The sequence below is a fragment of the Pelophylax lessonae genome (genome assembly GCF_965119305.1).
Source record: "Pelophylax lessonae genome assembly, chromosome: 4".
In the NCBI taxonomy this organism is placed as follows: domain Eukaryota; kingdom Metazoa; phylum Chordata; class Amphibia; order Anura; family Ranidae; genus Pelophylax; species Pelophylax lessonae.
Window position 1 is genome coordinate 297,672,083 of NC_138771.1, and position 23,960 is coordinate 297,696,042.

At 40.6% G+C, this 23,960-nt stretch overlaps 1 protein-coding gene across 1 annotated transcript in view; it reads right to left on the reverse strand.

The window, feature by feature from the left end:
* The window catches only part of CFAP54 (cilia and flagella associated protein 54), a 616,124-nt gene that overhangs the window by 222,998 nt on the left and 369,166 nt on the right, over positions 1-23,960 (reverse strand). Inside the window, exons 38-40 of the mRNA XM_082253561.1 lie at positions 16,672-16,895; positions 11,760-11,853; positions 275-383 (exon numbers count right to left, since the gene is read on the reverse strand). Coding sequence (XP_082109687.1) covers positions 275-383; positions 11,760-11,853; positions 16,672-16,895 — 427 coding nt within the window. The remainder of the gene's footprint in view (positions 1-274; positions 384-11,759; positions 11,854-16,671; positions 16,896-23,960) is intronic.

The window sequence follows — 23,960 nt, forward strand, 5'->3', positions numbered from 1 at the left end:
TATATATATATATATAAAATTGTATTTTTCTTGAGAGAGACAGAAAAAAGAGAGAACGACACAGAGGAGCACTTATATGTGTACAAGCAGCAGTTTTCCTTTCTACAAAAAGTTTAAAAGATGCATTACCGACCAAAGTCCTGTGTGAGAGATGAAAGGTAGAATAGTGTGTTTCTGCATGCATTAGGGATGATGGAGATAAAGAACATTGTGATTGTTTATTTGCTTAGGATACAAATGTATGTCAAGTTAACAGATGTAATATAGCCCTGACCTGAATGAACAATGTGTCCCATCCGATCAATATCTGCTCCAGGATTCCTCACTTTATTACACACTGTGCCAACATGAAGCTGTTTTCCTATATAATTCCTGCAATGCATCTAAAAAATCAACACAAAAAAGAATACAGCTGAAAGCTTGTGTTAACAAATCTTTTTATTCAATTTATAGTGTGCATGTTCTTGAAATAGCATAATAGCAATGTGACTTTACAGCTAATCCAGTGTGGGGGAGGCAGGCTGATGTTTATCTTGTCCTTTAGCAAAAATATCATAACAGCATTTTATCTTTCACCAAAAGATCTTTGAAAACTATTGTGTTATGTATTAACAGTTATATGAACAAAATGCAATATATGTACAGATATAAAACATTAGGCTCCATTCACACCTGAGCGTATAGTTTTGAGACGTTTGTATTAGGGGCGTTTTTTCGTCGCTTTTTCAGGCGTTTTTTGCAGGCGTTTTGAGGCAGGCATTGTCATCTAACAAAAACGCTGGTAATCTGCCAAAAAAAGAAGCTCATGTACTTTTTTGAGCTTCAGACATTTTGCTTCAGGCGACAAAACGCTCATATGTGAACAGGGGCCATTGAAATGAGTAGAATTTCGCTTGTTGGGCGTTTTGAGACTTCAGAGATGAGCGTTTTACGAGCTGCAAAACGCTCAGGTGTGAACAGGCCCTAAAAAAGTGCAATAAACAAAATGTTGAACACCAAGTAAAATAACTGAGCATATCTTTACGAATGCAAAGAGTATTTGTACCATAGGGCACAAAAACATTACCAATAAATTCGGATTTGTGATTTTACTTTAAACACAGAGATGGTGAATTCTCCATCCACACATTTCTATACTGATTTCAAACTGTAGCTAGATTTAGAATGAATCATCCGCCAATTTTTTTAAGGTGTGTCTTTCAATAAAGAGAACACAGATAGTTATAAATAAACATCAGTCTCTCCTCTGAAATACTCACTATTATTATTGGTGATTTTAACATTCCCCTAATGCTAACAGCCCAGCCACATGCCAACTTTTCAACTTAACCTCATGCTTTGACCTAACACAATGGACACAGTCCCCCACTCACTCTGATGGTAATACCCTTGACCTTGTTTTCTCCCATCTTTGCACCCCCTACAACCTCACCAACACCCCCTTTCCTCTCTCTGACCACAACTTCATAACTTTCACAATGTCCCTGCCTCCAAACACCTGTCCCTCCAAGCAGAAAACAATTACCCACAGAAACCTTTGCCACTTTAATCCTTCTCTTTTCTACTCTGCATCTGGCCCCCTCCATGACAAAATCTCACCCCTGTATTGGCCTGACCTGCCACTTCTGTCTACAACAGTTCACTTTCATCCACACTGGACTCTTTTGCTTCTATCACTACACAAAATATCAGGCCCGAGCATTACAAACTTGGCAGACCCACAACACCAGAAACCTTAAGAGACATAGCTGTGCACTGGAGTGAGTGTGGCGTAAAACCAAATCCCAGCATGCATTCAACCAATATAAATCCACTTTCTTAAAATACAATTTCTCCCTCCATGCTGCCAAACAATCCTATTTTGTCACTCTCATGAATACTCTGTCCTCTAGTCCTCGTTGTCTCTTCTCTACTTTTAACTCTCTACTTTCTCCACCACCTCCACCTCCACCCAGTAACTCGTTTACTGCTCACAAGATTGCCAATCACTTTGATGATGCAAGATTGATGCAATTTGTGGGGGCATCTCCACTGCACAGACATCTATCCCACTTAACATACCCTGTACAAATACACTCTCAACACTTTCCTCTTTTGACCTTGCTACTGCCGAAGAGGTCGTTAAAGTTTTCTTAGAAGCCCACCTTACCACCTGTCCCCTGGATGCTGTTCCCTCACAACTACTATGGTCACCCTCTTCTTTTATCCTATTCTTCCTCACTCAAATCTCCATTCTCTCCCTCTCTACTGGCATCTCCCCCTCCTCTCTAAAACATGCCCTGATCACCCCTATACTTAAAAAACCCTCAATGAACCCCACCAGCCTGAACAACTTAAGACCCATCTCCTTGCTCCCATTTGCATAAAAACCTTTAGAACGTTTAGTCTACAACTGTCTGAGCTCCTACCTTACTGACAACAACCTTCTTGACCCCTTACTGTCCAGCTTTTGCTTACTACACTCCATTGAAACTCACTAATGATCTACTAACTGCTAAAAACACTGACCACTACACCATATTCATACTACTAGACCTCTCTGCAGCCTTTGATACTCTTGATCATCCCCATCTCCTAAAAAAACTCCTCTCATGACCTTCAAGACTCTGCTCTCTTCTGGTTCTCCTCCTAACTTTCACAGCGCTCCTTCAGTGTTACCTATAACTCTGTTTCATGGAATTGTGATTCTCGAAATCGCATGTATTAGAAAAAGGTTTTTGCCAACATCCCTTATGGTTATATTGGTGGGGTTTTGGTGCCTCAGGCCAAGTAGGAGGTGGGACTTTTTAGAGAAAGAATTGGTTTTGTACAAATTATACGTTTATAAATAAAACATATTTATTGAAAATAATTAGATACACATGTAGGATTGTGTGCAATGGGCTAAGGGCCCATGGAAGTGAAGGCGGTGAGAGAGGTAGAAAGTGTGACATATTGTGACATGGTGACTTCTGATGTTATTTCTCTGCTTTCCATGCTTGAAAAAAGACTTGGGTTTGACAGAGAAACAGCCGAAAACATCCAACGCGTTTCGGCTAGTATTCAATGGGTGCCTTTGTCAAGGATATCACCATATCTGGGGAGTACAATAATGTATAGATTAAATGCACAGTTGCTACCCAAAATCTTATTGGGGCAATGTGATTTTATATTGTAGACTTTATTGTAGAACAGGTTGTTCTTAATGTAGTAGTGCCTGATCCATATAGGAAGCCCGTTTTCCCTCTAATCCCTGAATCACATCAAGAACTTGAATGGAAACAGCTGGTTCTGAGAGTGATACATGGTTCATATTGAATTTCTCTATATATCTGTGGTAGGTTTAAATGTCTATGTGACTTTTCACTACTCACTGAAAAAAACTGCAGAGTGCTGCAGCTGTGCTGGGAGATTCCTGTAGCTTTTCAAAAAGATTCCAAGAGCTTCCAGAGTCTGAGGTGTAAAGGGGTGACAGAGTTGCAGGGAGTGATTATTTATTTTATTAAACACAAGTAAAATAGACAACCCCCTCATTCTCATGGGGGATATGAGTGTCTCTTGTGGTAAAACTTACATTTTGGTAGTCATCTGAGTTGGGGAACAAGTAGAGGAAAAGATCCTTCAGGCAGCGTTTCTAGAGGTGCTCATCTCTCCCTCTCAGTGAGGGAAGTGGCATACTAAGGAGTTCCCCGGCGCTTCATAGGCATCCGCGCATGCACAGTACTGCGCTTACGAGGTGCTACGTGTCACGGCCGTCAAGAGTCCCTGTTTCCGATGAGCATGCGCCAGGCGAGGCTGCGCGTGCATCAGTGAACATTCCGCCTGGCCGGACACAGGCTACAGGTGCTGCCGACACAGAGGAGAGGAAGCCAGAGAACACCAGGGGTCATTAGGAACACTGGATGTGCTACATTCCATGGCTGCCATTGCCCCAAATACAAATGTACTGGGGCTTACCATGCCGGGTGCGATCCCAGGGGCCAATTCAAGGGAACTAATCAGGCAATTCCCCATGGTTGGATCGGCATGTTATCTTAGCAGTACATATTTACATTGAACATATACGATGTCTCATATATGTTTCTAATAAAGAGCAAAATAGCTTGATGTCTTTCTTTGCAAGATGCAAAAAGTGAAACATTACATATTTAACAGCAGATAAGTTAGATATATTATCTCAGGGGGAGACATGTTGTGTCATGATCTGGGAAATGGTAGGCAGGGGGAGTTAGGATTGTTCATGCAGGGGACGCAGGGAGTCCACAGAGCAAGGAGGGTTAATTAGGAAAACATACATTTGAGTTGAATCAAACAGATGGAGGTGGAAGAATTCTGTGGAAAAGATTCCAAAAATGATGAAAAAAAGGAGGAGGGTAGACTGAAAAGGTTGAAAAGAGAGGAGGGATTGAATAGATAAAAGCAAAGGTACATATGAATAGTCCCAATGAGAACAGACATCATGCTGGCAGAAAAAAAGTACCTCATGCGTGGAACCTTGTTCCTCCATTCTCTGCATACTCATTGCAGTTTTGGGAGAGTATGTTGGGGTAAATCCATATATCCCTGTATTTTTATGGAATAGTCTATAGCTGGAAAATGATACCGAGGTACTTATGTGTGTGTATGCTTGGGTTTGGAGAGGGCGTGTGAAGGGGTACCAGGTTGTTGCCCTGTATCGTTCTATTAGTTCATTTGGCCTACTCCTATTCGCCTGACCTTGCCTTTTGACCTAGGCAAGTGTTTGTCAGTTAGGAATGGTAACCTAGTCTCAGTCAGTTTTTCCTGAGGCAAAGCCTTCTAGGAAGGGATGGAAACTTTCAGCCTCATTGAGGCCTGGAGGTAGGGTGGCCTTTAGGAACTTTATCCAACGCATTTCGAGTTTGAGGAGAGTTTTGTTCCAATCTCTTCCTCTTATTGGAATGTGGATTCTATCAAGAGCCATGAAGCTGACCCTAGGCATCCTATAGTTATGGGTGTGCGCGACATGTCTCCCAAGGGGGAGATAAAAGTTTCCAACTTGCATACTTTGTAGGTGTTTGTTCACTCTTTTCCCAAATTCTTGTCAGGTTTTACCCACGTAAAACGCACCCACTCACAAGCCATCAAATACACTACTCCTTTTGTCTTACAGTGAGCGAAGTGTTTAGCTTTAAATAAGTCCTAATTTGGAAGTGTTTTCGAGGTGCATTTGCATATCACTTTACATTGTGCACAGCTGCCACACAAGAAGGTTCCCTTGTCCTTACATGGGTCCCTTCTTGATTCTTCCTTGAACTCACTATGCACTAGTGATTCCTTTAGGGATCCTGCTTTTCTGAAGGTAATCAGCGGATGTTTTGGAATGAGGTCTTTTACAGTAGGGTCCTCAGTCAAGATGGACCAGTGTTTTTTCAAAATCTTCCATATTTTTTGGTGTTCGCTCGTGTACCTTATTATGATCCAAGTTTCTTCTTTATTTTCAGTGGGTCCTGTCTTGGCGCTTCCTTTAAATAGGATTTCTTGACGGTCCTTGATTTTGACCCTATTAAACTCTTTCCTCAGGGAGGTTTTTGTATATCCACTTTGTATCAGACATCTAGAAAGTGCGTCTGACTCTTTTTGGAAGTCTTCTGGATTGGTACAGTTACGTTTGATTCGCAGATATTGGCTGTATGGTATGGATTTTTTAAAGTGACTGGGTGGGAACTTTCTGCATGGAGGATTGTGTTTCCCACAGTTTCCTTCCTATACAGTGTGGTCTTGAGGTTCCCATTTTCATCTTTGTATACCCAGGTGTCCAGAAATGTGACCTTATCCTTGCTGTACTGCATGGTGAAGAACATGTTGTGTTTGTTGTTATTCATTTTGTTGAGACATTCCTTGATCATATATTCCGGGCCATTCCAAATAATGAAAATATCATCAATATATCTTTGCCACAGCATGATGTGGCTGGAGTATGGGGTATTTTCTTCGTCTGCTAAAAAGTCCTGTTCCCGCATCCCGAGCTATAAATTGGCATATGATGGGGTGCAGATGGTACCCATTGCTACGCCGCATGTTTGGAGATAATATGAACCTGAAAAGGAGAAGTAGTTGTGGTGGAGTATGAAATCTAACATCTATATGATGAAGTCGTTGAATTTTTTGTCATGTCGGCTTTCTTGTCCTAGTGCTTGTATGACAGCTGTTAGTCCTTTTTCCTGGGGAATGTTATTATACAGTGATTCCACAACTACTGTGATCAAAAAAGCATCTTTAGGGATTACCATGCCGTCCAAAGCTTGCAGCAAATGTATGGTGTCCTTGGTGTATGATGCCAGTTTTGTGACGTGTGGCCTGAGGTAGGCATCTATCACCTGGCTTGTAGCTTCAGAGATGTTTCCGTTTCCTGAGATGATCGGTCTGCCTGGAGGATTTTTTGTGTCCTTGTGTACCTTTTGTAAGGCATAAAATGTCAGAGTTCGTGGATGTTTAGTCCGGACATATTCCCACAGTGTTTAGGATATTGCCCCATCATTGAAGGCTCTATCCACGTTTTTGTAAAATTCCTCATTGTAGGATTTAATCATTACAGGGGATATCTTTTTGTAACATTTGGCATTTTCCAATATCTTGAGGCACATGGACTTGTCTTTGGTATTGTCTATCAGGACAATGTTTCCCCCTTGTCAGAGGGCTTGATGGTAATAGTCTCCTTACTCCGTAATTGCTTTAGTGCTTGCTGTTGTTTCTTTGTCAGGTTATGCGTGGTTTGGTCTTCTCGTATCTCCTCAATATCCTTGGTAGCTTACCGAACAAATAGGGCTATGGTTGGATTGAGGTTGAGAGAGGGAAATTTTTGGGACTTCTTTTTGAAGTTGGGATCACTTTGTTTCTTCTCGTCTTCTTCACTATCCTCTTCTGGTTGTGTTGACATCTGTGGTTCTGTCAGGTCATCTAGGCCACCTTCCTGTAGTAGCAGGTTGAGATCTCTTATCGCTCTGAATTCTGCTGCTGCTAGGCCTGGGTTCTGTTCATCCTTTGGGGGATTCCTGTTGTACATTCCTTTGAACATTAGATTCCTAGCGAAGAGGTTTATGTCTTTGATTGTCTCAAATTTGTCCGCATTTGTGCAGAAGGAAAGTCCCAAGGATAGGACTTCACGTTCGCTTGTTGTAAGAACATGTGATGACAAGTTTACTATTGTTAATCCTTCCTCTCCCCCTGCTTGGCTTCTTGATACTCCGAGGTTGAGGATATCTTGGGTTGTTGTTTCGTGGGTTGTCTCCCAAAAAAACCTTTCTGTGTTTTGGGTCCTTCATCTTTGTTCCTTCTTGATCTTGTGAAGGTTTTAAATGCGGGTTTGTTCCTCCAGTGCCTTGTGTATTATATGATTCCTGGTTGGTACTTTCCCCTCTTTCATTGTCTATGCAGGCTTCTTTCTCCCCTCTTTCTCTGTCTGCTTGTTGGTTTTGTACAACGGACTTTTAGAATGGTCCTCTCTTCTTGCATGTGTATTGGTCCGATCCAGATGCGTAGGACGAGGAATCTGACGAGTAGTGGTCGCCTACATTACTTGGTTGTTTATTCCCATACTGGGGTTTGTTTCTTGTTTGTCCTCTGGTGCTGTTCCATTTATAGGCTCTGCCTTGACTTAATGCGTTCTTGTCCCTCCAGTATTTCCTTCCTTTTTTCCTTAATATTTGTTTGCTGTAGTCCTCCAGGTGTTCCTTGAGATTCTTCTCTTGTTCGCTATAAAGTGGGATAGTAAGATAACATGCCGATCCAACCATGGGGAATTGCTTGATTAGTTCCCTTGAATTGGCCCCTGGGATCGCACCCGGCACGGTAAGCCCCAGTACATTTGTATTTGGGGCAATGACAGCCATGGAATGCAGCACATCCAGCGTTTCTAACAACCCCTGTGGGTCTCTGGCTTCCTCTCCTCCGTGTCGGCGGTGCCTGTAGCCTGTGTTCGGCCGGGCGGTACGTTCACTGATGCACGTGCAGCCTCCCCTGGCACATGCGCATCGGGAACACGGCCTCGTGATGGCCGTGACACGTAGCACCTCGCAGCACAGTACTGTGCATGCGCGGATGCCTATGAAGCGCCGGGGAACTCCTTAGTATGCCACTTCCCTCTCTGAGAGGGAGAGATGAGCACCTCTAGAAACGCTGCCTGAAGGATCTTTTCCTCTACTTGTTCCCCAACTCAGATGACTACCAAAATCTAAGTTTTACCAGAAGAGACACTCATACCCCCCCCATGAGAATGAGGGGGTTGTCTATTTTACTTGTGTTTAATAAAATAAACAATCACTTTTTGAAAAGCTACAGGAATCTCCCAGCACAGCTGCAACACTCTGCACTTTTTTTTAGTGAGTAGTGAAAAGTTGCATAGACATTTAAACCTACCATAGATATATAGAGAAATTCAATATGAACCATGTATCACTCTCAGAACCAGCTGTTTCCATACGAGTTCTTGATGCGATTTGGGGATTAGAGGGAAAACGGGCTTCCTATATGGATCAGGCACTACTACATAAAGAACAACCTGTAAGTCTACAATATAAAATCACATTGCCCCAATAAGATTTTGGGTAGCAACTGTGCATTAAATCTATACATTATTGTACTCCCCAGATATGGTGATATCCTTGACAAAGGCACCCATTGAATACTAGCCGAAAAGCGTTGGATATTTTCAGATGTTTCTCTGTCAAACCCAAGTCTTTTTTCAAGCATGGAAAGCAGAGAAATAACATCAGAAGTCACCATGTCACACTTTCTACCTTTCTCACCACCTTCAATTCCATGGGCCCTTAGCCCATTGAACACAATCCTACATGTGTATCTAATTATTTTCAATAAATATGTTTTATTTATAAACTTATAATTTGTACAAAACCAAATGTTTATAAAAATGCAAGAAATGTTGGACCCGGCGCTACCACTTTAAATAGTATTGTGCAAATATGTGCTGTAAAAGTGCATGTGTTGCGATCAACAAAGTGAAAAGTGCTACGTGCCGTTTAAAACCAACAATAGGTATTAACCTGGGCTGTGCTTATTGTGCCATATTTAAAATATCATATACCATACATTTATAAAAAGTGCCAAGTGCTGATAAAACCAAGTGCCACGTGTTGTGATCCGTGCTAAAACAATATATGGCGCCGGCGGATGTTCCACCAAGAAAAGCACCGCTGATTACCGCACTCTTAAGCCTTTGACTCGACACTTCTTGGTCACTACAACAAAGAATAAACCTCCATTGCGTAGCATTTGTTGTATAAAGCGAAAATATTTAGCATCCACTCACAGTTTGGGGAGTTCACGATCAGCTTGAATGGTGTTCGCCGGGTCGCTTCCGCGTTCCACTGGCTCAAAACACCAAAACCGGAAGTGACGTATTGACGTACACAAACCACGCCCTACGCGTTTCGTCATACGACGTCATCTGGAGCGCTCCAGATGACGTCGTATGACGAAACGCGTAGGGCGTGGTTTGTGTACGTCAATACGTCACTTCCGTTTTTGGTGTTTTGAGCCAGTGGAACGCGGAAGCGACCCGGCGAACACCATTCAAGCTGATCGTGAACTCCCCAAACTGTGAGTGGATGCTAAATATTTTCGCTTTATACAACAAATGCTACGCAATGGAGGTTTATTCTTTGTTGTAGTGACCAAGAAGTGTCGAGTCAAAGGCTTAAGAGTGCGGTAAGCAGCGGTGCTTTTCTTGGTGGAACATCCGCCGGCGCCATATATTGTTTTAGCACGGATCACAACACGTGGCACTTGGTTTTATCAGCACTTGGCACTTTTTATAAATGTATGGTATATGATATTTTAAATATGGCACAATAAGCACAGCCCAGGTTAATACCTATTGTTGGTTTTAAACGGCACGTAGCACTTTTCACTTTGTTGATCGCAACACATGCACTTTTACAGCACATATTTGCACAATACTATTTAAAGTGGTAGCGCCGGGTCCAACATTTCTTGCATTTTTATAACTCTACTACCTCAGAGGTAGGTTGGAGGCAGCTTACACCACAAAAAATTGATTTTGTACTGAAACTCCATAGCGCTGGTATATAACCCCCCTTTTTAAAACCAAATGTTTGCCTAAAAATTCCCACCTCCTACTTGGCCTGAGGCACCAAAACCCCACCAATATAACCTATAACTTTGTTTCCTCCTCCTCTCCCCTTCCTCTTTCTATGGGGATATCTCAAGGTCCTGTCCTCGGACCCCTCCTCTTCTCCATTTACACCTCCTCCCTTGGTCAATGAATAAACTCTCATGGCTTCCAGTGCCATCTCTATGCTGATGACACACACATCTATCTCTCCTCACCTGTCCTTTAAGCCCCAAATCCAATTGCTGTCCAAATCTTGCAGACTTCACCTCTGTAACATCTCCAAAAAATGCCCCTTTCTAACCATTGAAACCACTTAGCCAGGGATTCCCAAACTACAATTCCCATCATGCCTAGTCATTTATGTGAATGTCAGAGTTTTACAATGCCTCATGGGATGTGTAGTTTTGCAACAGCTGCAGGGCCATAGTTTGGGAATCCCTGCACTAAGCAACTTATTCACTCCCTTGTTATCTCTCGCCTTGACTATTGTAACTCCCTCCTTTTTGGCCTACCTCTCTGCAAGCTATCCCCTCTTCACTCTATCATGAATGCCGCTGCCAGACTCATCCACCTTACCAATCACTCAGTGTCCCCCACCCCTCTCTGCCAATCCCTCCACTGACTTCCTACTGCCCAACAAATGAAATTCAAAACACTGATAAAGCCATTTACATTTCTGTCCCGAGCTACATCACCAATCTTATCTCCAAATATCACCCAAACCGTCCTCTCTGCTCCTCCCAAGGCCTCCTGCTCTCCAGCTCTCTTGTCTCCTCCCATGCTCATCTCCAGGACTTCTCCAGAGCCTCTCCCATCCTCTGGAACACACTACCCCAATATTTCTGTTATCTCTGACTCTGTCCACTTTTAGGCAACCCCTGAAAACTCATCTCTTCAGGGAGGCCTAACCTGCCTTCAGCTAACAACTAAATCATCTACTTCCCTCATCAGTTCACCCTGCACAGTTACTAACTTTTGTTTCACCAGCCCCTCCCTATTGGATTGTAAGCTCGCAGTAGCAGTACCCTCCTTACCCTCTTGTATTGAATTGTATTGTTGCTGTATTGTCTCCCTTTATATTATAAATCCTGATATTAAATAATAACATGCACTTGAAAACACAACTTTGGCTCCATACACACTAGCGTTTTCCATAAGCTCAAAAAAGCTAGAAAAAATGCTGGATGAAAAATACTGATAATAGCATTTTTGTGCCAGCTTCTAGCATTTTAGTAGCTTTTCGAAGTTTTGAGGAGCATTAGCATTTTATTAGAGTTTTTGAAGTACATGAAGAAAAAAAGGCTCAAAATAAACTGTTGGTAGCATTTTAGTAGCATTTAGAAGCAATTAGGAGCATTCAGTGTTTTTTTCCGTTGGAAAAATGTTCCAAGAAACTCTAACAAAACCTTTTTTTCTGCTCCTAGACACTGAAGCTCAAAAAATACTAAAAGCCTAAAGTAGTGTGAAGGGACACATAGGATAACACTATTTAGCTTCTAGGAGCAGAAAAAAAATACTACTAACATCTTCTAGGAGCTTAAAACAAATGCTAGTGTGCATGGAGCCTTAGGGGATACAAACATTTTTTTCACGGGAATAAATATTTTACAGGGAAACATTTATTTATATTAAAATCTATAGTAATGGAAATATTTATTTCAGGACCAACCTTGTCATCACTGTTGCCCGGTGGTGTGTGGATGGCAGCCAACATTCTCTGTGCATGAACCAAAAGTGGGGTTACTTGCTCTGTAAATCTTTCACTATTGTACAGAGAAAAGCATGTTAAAATTTTACACATACTGCATATTTACAAGTTTCTGAACAACATGTATAAATTTATACACTAGCCCATACTCCCCAACTTTTTGAGATGGGAACGAGGGAAACTTATTAGCAAAAGTATGTTGGCATAGGAAACACCCCCTGCCATGCCCCGTAAAGAAGAATTATAACAGAAAAGGATTGGTTAAACTCACAAGTGATTTTTTTAACCACTACTATTCCTTTATATTGGCTTTTGAAATTTACAAATGCAGCAATTTAAAAATTGGATAAAAGGTTTAGCAGTGGGAAATACTTTCTGAAAGATAAATAGTGCATTTTACATACAACTATATAGATCAGACCAAAATGATGGACAAATGAGGAGGAAAGAGGGACAGAGGGACTTTGTTCCAAATCAGGCACAGTCCCTCAAAATTAGGGGAAGTTGGGAGCTTTGCACTAGCCAGTTTAATTTAACATGTTATATTTTCACAGAAATCATCAATTAGCACTACATAAGCCAAGATATCACAACATGACCAGTTCCAATAAATTCCAAGCAGCCAACCTTACACGTTATGATCATTTGAAAGCTAATGAAACCATAGGCAGACAGTAAGACACATCCTGCCTACAGTTGAAATGGCTGCAACCATTGTTAGGACATATTAGGGCCCAAAAATGATATTTATGAACTGTCACTTCTTCCCAAAGGAGGAAGGAGCAAAAGTTTATACCTTTCCCCCTACTGGATGATATTACACTCATCCTAAATTTAGAGCAGCTTTTCCACTCTCGTGTAGGCTGTGCCTGCTTGCACTAAAGCAGGATATAAAAATGTTCCAGGGCATGTTTATCAGCATTGTCACTGCTAATTCAAAAGCATGTAGTTTATCAATCAGCACCTGGCCACACCTAGTACTTCCCATTGTTTACTGAAATAAGAGCACTGACTCTGTTGCTGTAACCCTCCCACTGTGAGCTGCAGTGTCTGGGAGTGTGTGGGACACAAATGGAGGATTTGGCCGAGTCATGGGAGGTAAAGGATGTGTTTCTTTACTTTATGAGGCTTGTGCATTACATAGTGACTAGATTTGGTACTTGTTCAGACTGTCATGCAAGAGCCTTTAGATGTACTTTAACATTCTCCTATATCTACTGTCTTGGAGACAATGTTTTACAAAAAGCAGGAGACAATGTTGGGTAACCGTTTGGCTTGGCTTTTTCCTGAAACAGTATGAAACAATATGAAAAACTAAAGGTGTAGGAAACAATATCAAAATTAGTTGGCAGTTATCTATAAAAAGCTGTTAAACCATGAAATGGTTAGTAGTAGTTTTTAACACTTAAATTAGCTTGTTCTGTACTGCTTCAGACATTTTACTTTACTAGTGGCATCCTCAGTTCAAATTTGTGTTGGGAAAATACCCCAGCATTTATAGTCATATTCTTAACTCAGCTGCCTTAATTAAATCAACATGGTACCACGCAATGTGTCAAAGCAGATGCTGATTACCCATGAACGTAACAATAAATGTTAAAAATTGTGAAACCATCTAGATTTTGTTAATGGAACAGAACCTTAAACCACCATGCCTGAAACAAGTGAGGTATATTTAAAAAAAAATATGAGGCGGTAATTTATTTTATTTTTGAGTCTGCAATAAATCTGTTGTTGGGAAAATACATTCAGCAAAATACACATTTAAAGGAGACATATATCCAAATCTTTTTTCACCCTACTTCTCCTATGGATTACAGGAATGCAGTTCCTGCTACACTCCTGTGACCTCTTTTTCAGCCAACAGTGGGTTAAAGCCAGCTATCGGCTGACGTCATTTAGTCGGTTCAGGCTCTGGAAACAGTTGGGATCCATTCAAGTGCCTGAACCGGCAGCTAGCTCAGCCTCTCAGTGAGTTGCTGTGACAGACAGTCACCGACTCACTGAAGACTGAGAACTGAGCGATTAGCAGTCTTTAATCACTCAGTTCACAGTCTTAGAATCCCACACTTCTTTTTTAAGCTCAGCTTGTTAAATATTTTGTAAGTTTTAAAGCTGAACTCCACAGCAATATCACATATATAAATATATGTAAGTATACTGTATATAAAACACTTCTACATGCAACATGTTTTCATTAAATCTATGGAATATATTTTACAGGGAAACTATAATGGTTGTAGGTTAATTTCCATTTTATTTAGGTCTATACATTTGTAAGCTCTTGCTTTGTATGTGTTTTTCAATACTTATATACATTATTTGTTTTATCAACATTTATTATACGGCAGAGGGTTTCCAGAGAAGATAAAGAAAAATGTTTGCTCTGCAGCTCCCTTTAGGCTCAATTTAAAAAGCTAACACATACAATAAGGATACTTATTTTCAAAAAGTGAAAAAGTCCAATGAGATTTGAAAATTACAATCCCCTGGCTAAAAATAAAGATCCTTATCTTTGTTCAGCTTTGTAAATTTAGTGTTGTCTGTAAAAACCTCAGACTGAGCCACCTGAATTTCCGTAAATCATTGGAGTTCTTTAAACAAGGGGCTTCTTTCAGCACAGCTACAAAGTAATCATGATAATGACGTTAACAAAAAGAAAACAAAAAAAACTCCACCTGTTGGATGTATGGAAGATTATCCTCTATTATAAATATGCAATATTTCTTATTTACCTGACTTATTTTATTTAACTACTTTTTTCATCATAAACCTAATAAAAAAAGAAAATTTGTTCCACCCACTATGCACATAAGTTATAGTATGTACCTCCGTTTGTCTATACAGTGGGGATCAAAAGTTTGGGCACCCCAGGTAAACATTTGTATTAATGTGCCAAGGAAAGATGGAAAAATCTCCAAAAGGCATCAAATTACAGATTAGACATTCTTATAATATGTCAACAAAAGTTAGATTTTATTTCCATCATTTACACTTTCAAAATAACAGAAAAATAAATGGCGTCTGCAAAAGTTTGGGCACTCTGCAGAGTTAATATCTTGTACTGCCCCCTTTAGCAAGTATCACAGCTTGTAAACACTTTTTGTAGCCAGCCAAGAGTCTTTCAACTCTTGTTTGAGGTATCTTTGCCCATTCTTCCTTACAAAAGTCTTCCAGTTCTTTGAGATTTCTGGGCTGTCTGTCACGCACTGCTCTTTTAAGGTCTATCCATAGATTTTCAATTATGTTGAGGTCAGGAGATTGTGAAGGTCATGGCAAAGCCTTCAGTTTACGCCTATGTAATCCCCCGTGGATTTTGAGGTGTGTTTAGGATCATTATCCATTTGTAGAAGCCATCCTCTCTTTAACTTCAGCTTTTTCACAGATGGCATCAAGTTACCATCTAAAATTTGCTGAGATTTTATTGAATCCATTTTTCCTTCTACTCGTGAGATGTTCCCTGTGCCACTGGCTGCAATACAACCCCAAAGCATGATTGATCCGCCCCCAAGCTTAACAGTTGGACAGAGGTTCTTTTCATTAAATTCTGTGCCCCTTCTTCTCCAAACGTACCTTTGCTCATTCCGGCCAAAAAGTTCAATTTTAACCTCATCGGTCCACAGAACCTGTTTCCAAAATGCACCAGGCTTGTCTATATGTTCATTTGCAAAGTTCAAATGCTGATTTTTGTGGGGAGGACGTGGAAGAGGTTTTCTTCTGATGACTCTTCCATGAAGACCATATTTGTACAAGTATCTCTTTATAGTGGAATAGTGTACCACAACTCCAGTGTTGCCAGATCTTTCTGGAGGGATTGTGCAGTCAAACGTGGGTTTTGAATTGTTTTTCTCACAATCCTGCGAGCTGTTCTGTCTGTTATTTTTCTTGGTCTTCCAGATCTTGCTTTAAGATCCGCCGTTCCTGATGACTGCCATTTCTTAATTACATTCCGAACAGAGGATATTGACATCTGAAAATGCTTTGCTATCTTCTTATAGACTTCTCCAGCTTTGTGAGCATCAACTATTTTCAGTTTCAGTTTTCTAGACAACTGCTTAGAAGATCCCATGGTGCTGATTGTTGGGGCAAGGTCAGATGAGTCTGGGCATTTAAAACCCTTGAGATTGACATCACCTGGTCTTCCCAGACGATGATTGAGAACAATCCATGACACTGGCAGGTCTCAGCCTTGCAAAGGGGGCAGTGCATGCTATAAATTCTGCAGGGTGCCCAAACTTTTGCAGACACCATTTTTTAGTTTTCTGTAATTTTGAAAGTGTCAATGATGGAAATAAAATCTAACTTTTGTTGACATATTATAAGAATGTCTAATCTGTAATTTGATGCCTTTTGGAGATTTTTCCATCTTTCCTTGGCTTCTTTATGCACATTAATACACATTTTTACCTGGGGTACCCAAATTTTCGATCCCCACTGTATATTGGTTTCCTAATAGGACAATGGAATAAAGGGGCAGCAATCTAAATCACTGGGATTACATCACAATTGCATTGTTGCTCCATTACTAGTCTCCTAGTTTAATTAGCAGGATAGGGTGCCCAAAACAAACCTGTGGTGCCTGGATAATAATGTGTAACTGGTTGAACAGAATTGCAATGTTTTAGGAAGGTAGGATGGGTTTTATATAATATGCTGTATAATCTCAACAGTGTATTTAGCCTCTTATCTGTAATTTATTTTTAAGCACCATGCTGTAATTCAGGATAGTGGTCCATGTCATGAAACTCATCTTTGAATTTTCATGCTTTAATATTCATGTGAATTTAGAAAAAAAAAAAACCTGCTTCCAAATAGTATAAAACTGTAATAGATAGCTCAGTTGTATTTGTTTTTCAAATGCAGAGAGACTTACTGAGTCAGTATATTAAACTGGATTGCTACATGAACCAGCGCTTTCCATCTTTTCATGTGATATAAAACTTCTATAGCTTTTAGAACCAGATTACATGTCCAGCGCATATCAATTACTGTGACATCATCAAACGGATATTCAAAAGTAAGATTTGATCCACCTTCTTCATCAGCAATGCCACCCATACAGCTGGGGACACTGAACTTTTCATTCTCATCAACAACCTAAGAATGCAAATTGCACCATATTAGTTCTAAAGAAATCATTTTGCTAAGAACATAATATATAATAAAATAACATATCACATTTCTCATGCGCAAAAATAAAGTTGCTAGAATGTATACATTACTGCAACAGCAACATTTTATAGGTTTTTTATAATATATAATGTCCATCCTTGACTTTTATACATTAAAAAAATATATTCCATTCCCTGTTGTACAATTTACTCAACCTGCTATTCTCATTAAAATAAGAAAGTTTACCTTTATTTCTCCAGTAAATTTTAATAGAGTTGAAAAAATAATAAACAATTACCTATTAATTTTGTTCCCATATGCCTGCCCCTTGGTGGACAGCTGCAGTTGGAGAGGCAGGTCTAATTTTATGGTGGGGGAGCTTTAGCACTGGATGTTATTTGCTGCTTGAAGCAGAACCATGACATTTACCAGCAAAGAGCTGTTTATCCAGTTTTCACTGATTTTATAATGATATACTGGGTATTTGTTATATTGCTTATGGTGCTTGGTACTAGGTAAAAGACCATTGCATTGCTCTTGGAGAAGCTTGCTCAATGCTCTGTAATTCTTTAATGGTTGGTCCTGAAGAAGTGAATTTAATCTATGAAATCCACCGACCACCCTTTTTCAAGAAATAGAGCATTACAATATAACAACATGTAAAATATACCCATAATGCAGCTGCTTTTTTTTTCTATATTGATATACTGTATGCATTTCTCTTTTTTTGTATAGATAATTATTTTTGCATAATTTTAAAAATATCTGGTCTCTATATTACATTTTTGCCTCAATAAAGTATACTTATAGCCAAAACTTTTTTTCTTTTTTGGTTTAGGGTAGAGCATAAAAGGACTGCAACCACTGTCTGATTTTACTTCAATGGAAAGCTTCTTGGAAGAGGTTTTTTTTTACTTCTGTCTTGTAAAAAGGTTTTCCCCAGGTTAGGAAACAAAGAGAAAGCTCTGTTATCAGCAACACAGACAAAAGTAAAAAAAAAAATAGTTTTTTTAAGTAGAGGAATACTGGAACATTTGTCAAGTATTTTACTGTCTTTTCCCCAATAAAGATTTTGGTAAATTGTTGTCCCCCAGAACAGAAAATGGGGGAACATTTTTTAAACATTTCTCCCTGGATATCAGTAAAATCTAACAGTGTTTCTAACCCTTACCTTAGGCAGGCCATAGACAGTGCGAATTTCAGTTGCAGGAAAGAAATATGCATGATTTCCCCGTCAACAAAAACAGTACTGACAGGGGAATCCCCCCTGCCAAACGATTCTCTGCTCCTGGTGGGGGTTAGGGAGGGCAGGGCAAGCCATCACCCCCAGGAGAAGACAGTAATTGTTGCTAGGAGCTATAGCAGCCAGTAGAGATAATCACGAGTCTGGCAGGCTGGTCGTATCTGAGTTGATCGATTGATCAACTGGGTACATTCATTCAGCCTGCCCACACGCGGTTCGAATCTCGGCCATTTCAACGATTCAAACCGTCTATGGCCTTACATAGAAGATTGATGTCAGAAAAAGACCAAGAGGTCCGTCAAGTCTGTCCAATTTTTGTTTTTAACTTTTTGAGTAGAGATCTACATTTATTCCAAGCATGTCTGAATCCACTTACTTTGACTGACTCACTACTTCTGCTGGAAATGTATTCCAACCATCAACTACTCTTTCTGTAAAATAATACTTTATATGATTTGTTTTTAACTTTTCTCCTGCTAGTTTGAGGTCATGTCCCCGTTTCCTGTACATATTAAGCTCTGGAATTCTCTTCTGATATGTTTTATCCCTCAGACCTTTCATCATTTTTGTTGCCTGTCTCTGAACTCGTTCTCTCTCATCAGAATCTTTTTGTAAGTGAGGTCTCCATAACCAGACACAGTATACTATATGAGGTTAAACTAGAGAACTATATCTATAAAAAAAAATTAAATAAAAAAAAATGACTGTAAATTACCCTAATGTAAACCAGGAACGGCAGACATTTTAAAAAGGATATTTGTACAACTTGCGCAGACTGAAAAATGGCCAATTTATTAGCACTTCATATATTCACACATTCCATTGTTTGTTATTAATAACTGTACAAAGATGCTCATGTAAAAAAGTGAACTTTTCTTCGGGACACATTTAACATCCTATACCCAGGGCCACTAAAGAAACTTTAGTCTCAAGATGCACTCTACAAGAAAAAAAAAAAAGACAAGCTTTCACCTGTACAGGGGTGTAAATTTGCATCTCTATACCATATTCCATAGTTTAGCGTAGTAAAAATGGCTCTGATGGAGAGGGGTGGGACATTTTCCTACCAATGGGTGGGGCATAATATGTAGGGTGATGGAATCCTACTTTTGGCAGCATTATTATTTACAAATCTATATGTTAGCTTTTCTACTTTACAACATCAACATCCTTAGAATGTTGGAAAACAAAGGAGTTATTCTTCAAGCAACACTAAAGGACAGCCATTAAAATATATCTATCTATAACAAAGCTCATGGCATATCATACAAATACTATCATATCATTCCAATAAGGTTTATAATATATAATGTATGGAATAAAATATCAGAGTCTGAAAAGTGTCCCCATAACACAAAAACGATACCTCAGTTCTCAGTGGCTACTGCTGGGTTAAGCCAAAGACTTATAATAACTCACAGAAACTCCACTGCCAATATTTTCATGTAATATGATGTTTTCCCATCCCCTCCTAGAAGCCCATGATGAAGATGTTACTACTCTTTCTTATCATTAACATGATTATGAAGATCACACTTTGGGTGTGAGCTCAGTAATTTGGCTTTTTATAGGCTTCAGCTGTACAGAGCTGAGAATTCTCTAGAGGATATATTTTTTGAATTCTCAAAAATTGCTGAAAGTTGGCACATTAAATTTACCAGTGACTCTGTAATACTGAAATATCAGCTATGGATAGAGGCATAATTAAGGAGTTCAAAAACAAAGACTTTGCTAATTGACAAGCTTTATCTTGCTCAGCAGCCAAACTTGTATTAGTTATGAGCACTGAGCTTAGACAGGAGACCTGTCAGTCTCCATGGTGGCCATATGGACTGACACTGGTATAAAACGTTTACTTTAAACTAACAGAAAAATAAGTAAATAGCAAACACACCAGTTCCTGAAAAGTAAGGCTACCATATTATAACAGCTTAAAATAGATGTATGGTCAAAGCTTTTTTTGTTCATACTTCTCTTGTGGGTCACAGGAGTACATTTACTTTTGTCCTCACGTGACCCAAAGTCAGCTTATAGCGAGCTATTGCCTGTTATCAGCTGATACAGCAAAACAGCAAAGCCAGAATCTGGAAGGACTCTGACAATATTGTCAGGTTTCACCTCGCTGCCTGATTCACCGATGTCTTCGGCTTTCAGCGTGTAGCTCAGAGCTGGAGCCTGTTGTGTCTGCCCCCTCCACAGAGAGCAGACTGAGAAATGAGGAATTAGTAGCGTGGGACAGCTGCAACATCATATAGATGCTGCAGCATGACGGTGAGTATGTATTTGTGTTTGTTTAGAGTCCATACTTCTCTTTTAAAGCTTAACTCCAGCCAAGACATTTTTCCGCTTTTTAAATCTTTGGAAAGAGTTAACAATTCTACAAGCTCTTTATTTTGTCTATAACCCCATTGGGGGGGGGGGGGGGGGTTCCGTTATTTTCTGTCTCTGTGACCCCAGTACAAGAAATGGTGGTGTGTGGCTGCCAGGAAAGGAAAGCACAATTAAAACATTGTTAGACATTCTAACCCTTCCGTACTCTACTATAAAATGTGTGTGTCTTTTCTGTCCCAGTTGGAGAAAGTGTCTATCTTATTAGAGACACAGAAGTCAATGAAAAACTGACAAAGGCTATAACTCTTACAGATGCCCATTCCTAAGCAGTTTCCTTTAACTGGTGTTCTAAAAAAAAACACTTAAGGCGTTACTAAGCCCACAACAGTAAAATCAGTCTGTATATGCAGTAAACCATATATGTAAAACAGGCTGTTTGACCCTGTCTTCCACAGTTCCCAATCCATCTCCTGATAGTACAGAGCTTTGGGGCACTCTGTACTTGCTCAGTTTGGTGTGTATTGTTAAAACTGAGAATGTTATACTTACCTGATGGTAATTTTCCTTTCCTGATGCATAAGCATGACAGCATACACATATGGGTATAGGCTCTGCCCCTCCCCCAATCAGGACTTGTTATACTATATGAGTCGCCTCCCCCAAGGCGGCACTCTCGTAACAAAACTCAAGGGAGGGACCTGTATGCTATCATGCTTATGCATCAGGAAAGGAAAATTACAGTCAGGTAAGTATAAAGGTTTCCGTTTTCATGACACAAGCATGACAGCATACACATATGGTATGTAGCACACCCAAAAAAAACCACAAGGGAGAGTACGCTGAAGTATTTTATTCATTGTTAAGACACTTTCTCCAACTGGCCAGTACAGAACGACCAAACTCCACAGTAGTTAAGGCTGCCAGGTCAACTTTATAGTGAGTCAAAAATTTGCTATATGTAGACCATGTTGCAGCTCTACATTCTATTTCTGGACATACACCCTTGAATCCTGCCCAGAATGCTGCAAGGCTTCTTGTTGAGTGAGCTCTCACACTAGTTGGAGCTTCTAAACGTCTTGCCTCATAAGCCCTCTTGATGGTCTTGACCAGCCACAATGCCAATGTTCTGGTAGATGCTGCTTCTCTTTTCTTGTCCCAGCTGGGATGACGAACAGGTTTTCTGTTCTTCTGAAAGAGACTGTTCTCTGTATGTATACTTCCAGGATAGACCAGACTAACTACATCTAACTAGTGCATCTGATTAGATGTGTGACTCTGCATTGGTGGGAGAATGATGGCTTGTTTCCAAAGAAATGGTTTGTTTACCTTTGGCAGATGTTGTGGCAGAGTTCTTAATATCACTCTATCCGGTAAGTGGCAACAATAGGGAGGTTTGTAACCTAAGGCCTGAATATCCGATATTCTTCTTCCTGATGTAATGGCAGTGAGGAAAACTGCTTTCATCGTTATATTCCACAACAAGTTTGCTTGGTCACCTGAAAAAAGAAGGTTGGGACGACACCTGTAATACCATCTGTAAGTTCCACGGATGAACAAATGACCTTATTTGAGGACAAACTATACTGCAAGCTTTCAGGAATTGGGGTACTAACTGCTGGGTAGCCCATCTTATCCCGGACAAGGCTGAAAGGGCTGAGACTTGGACTCTGAGTTTGTCTGTAGGCCTATTTCAAGGCCTGTTTGAAGGAATTCTAGCACCTGTGATTTCTGTGGCACTAATGGGTTGAATCCTCTGGACTCAGGCGAAGGTGGCAAACTTTTCCCATAGCCTCGAGTAGGTACTGTTCATCGTTGCCACTCTTGCTTTCAGCAGGGTTTTGATAACTGAGGACGAGCAACCTGCCTCCCCTAGTCTTCTCCTCTCAATCTCCATGCCGCTAGATGAAGCCTGGTAGAATTTGTGTAACACAACTGATCTTGCTGGAGGAGATCTGGTATCCCCGGTAGTAGGATTGGGGGTTCCAACACCAAAGCCTGTAGTAGTGGAAACCACGGCCTGCGGGGCCAACAAGGAATGATTGCTATCACCAACACTGGGTGTTTCCGTATTCTGTTGAGTAACCTGGGAATTATAGGTATTGGTGGGAATACATATGCTAGGGTACAGATCTATTCAGAGCTGAGTGCATCCACTGCTTCCGCCTGTGGGAATTTCACACACGCTGAGAAAGGTCTGCATTTCCTGTTGGTCGGGGATGCTTTGAAGTCAAGGTCTGGATGACCCCACTGACTGCAAATCCACTGGAAGACTGACTGGTTCAGTGCCCATTCGTTGTTGTCCAATGTTTTTCGGCTCAGTGCATCTGCCAAGTAATTCTGTTGAGCTGGGATGTATGTGGCTGATAGACTTGACACTTTCTGTTGAGCCCAATTCATAATGGGTGTGACCTCCACTAGGAGTGCTTGATTCCTTGTTCCTCCTTGGTGGCATACACAGGTGACTGCTGCCCTGTTTTCCATCTGGAGTATTACACTGGTCCCTGTGATTTGGTCTTAAAATGCTTTTAGAGCTTGGAAGGCTGCCTTCAGTTTTAATACATTGGAGACTTACTATCGTCTGCTTCTCCACCACACCTGGGCTAGATGCCCATTGCAATGTGCTCCCCAGCCTACTGCTGATGCATCCGATGTGATCACTACTGGTGTCAGTGGGTTGAGTTGGTGGCAATTTGACAAATTGTTTGGTTTCTGCCACCAATCGAGGGAATGCTTCATAGCTGGTGACAGTCTGATTTATTGACGCGTGGAGCGGCTCTTCCATTGACCCAGGAATTTCACCTGGAAGGTCCTCATCTGCAAGTGGGCCCACTTTCCATTGGTATCGTAGCGGCTAGTGATCTTAACAGCCTGAGACATTGGAAGGCCGTGAGGTATGAGGTGTCCATATCTTTTCTAGTTGAGAGACAAGCACCGTTGCCTTATCTGAAGAGAGTTCTACTGTGTTCCTGCAAGTATCTAGGATTTCCCCCAGAAACAGCATTCTCTGCGTGGGCACTGGTTGACTCTTTTGCCAGTTGGTTATCCATCCTAGGCTCAGTAGAGTTTGAACCAGAATCTCCCGATGTTCTGTCAGGATTTGTGGGTTTCGGGCTACTAGGAGGACATCGTCCAAATAGTGGAACACTGGAAGGCCTCATATGACCAGGAGTAGCACCTTGGAGAATATCCTTGATGACGCTGATGGGCCAAATGGTAGGCAGATGAATTGAAAATGGTATTCTATTATCGCAAAGCATAAATATTTGTGACATTGTTGACGAACTGGGACATGTAAGTAAGCATCTTTGAAATCTAAAGATAACATCCACTTCCCCTGTCTGATGGTTTGTATATGACTGACTGCAGCGACTCCATTTGAAAGCTTTGCACTTGGATGTATAGTACTTGTTCAACTTCCGAACGTCTAATACTGGTCTTAGATCACCTGCTTTTTTCTTTACTAAGAAAAGAGGAGG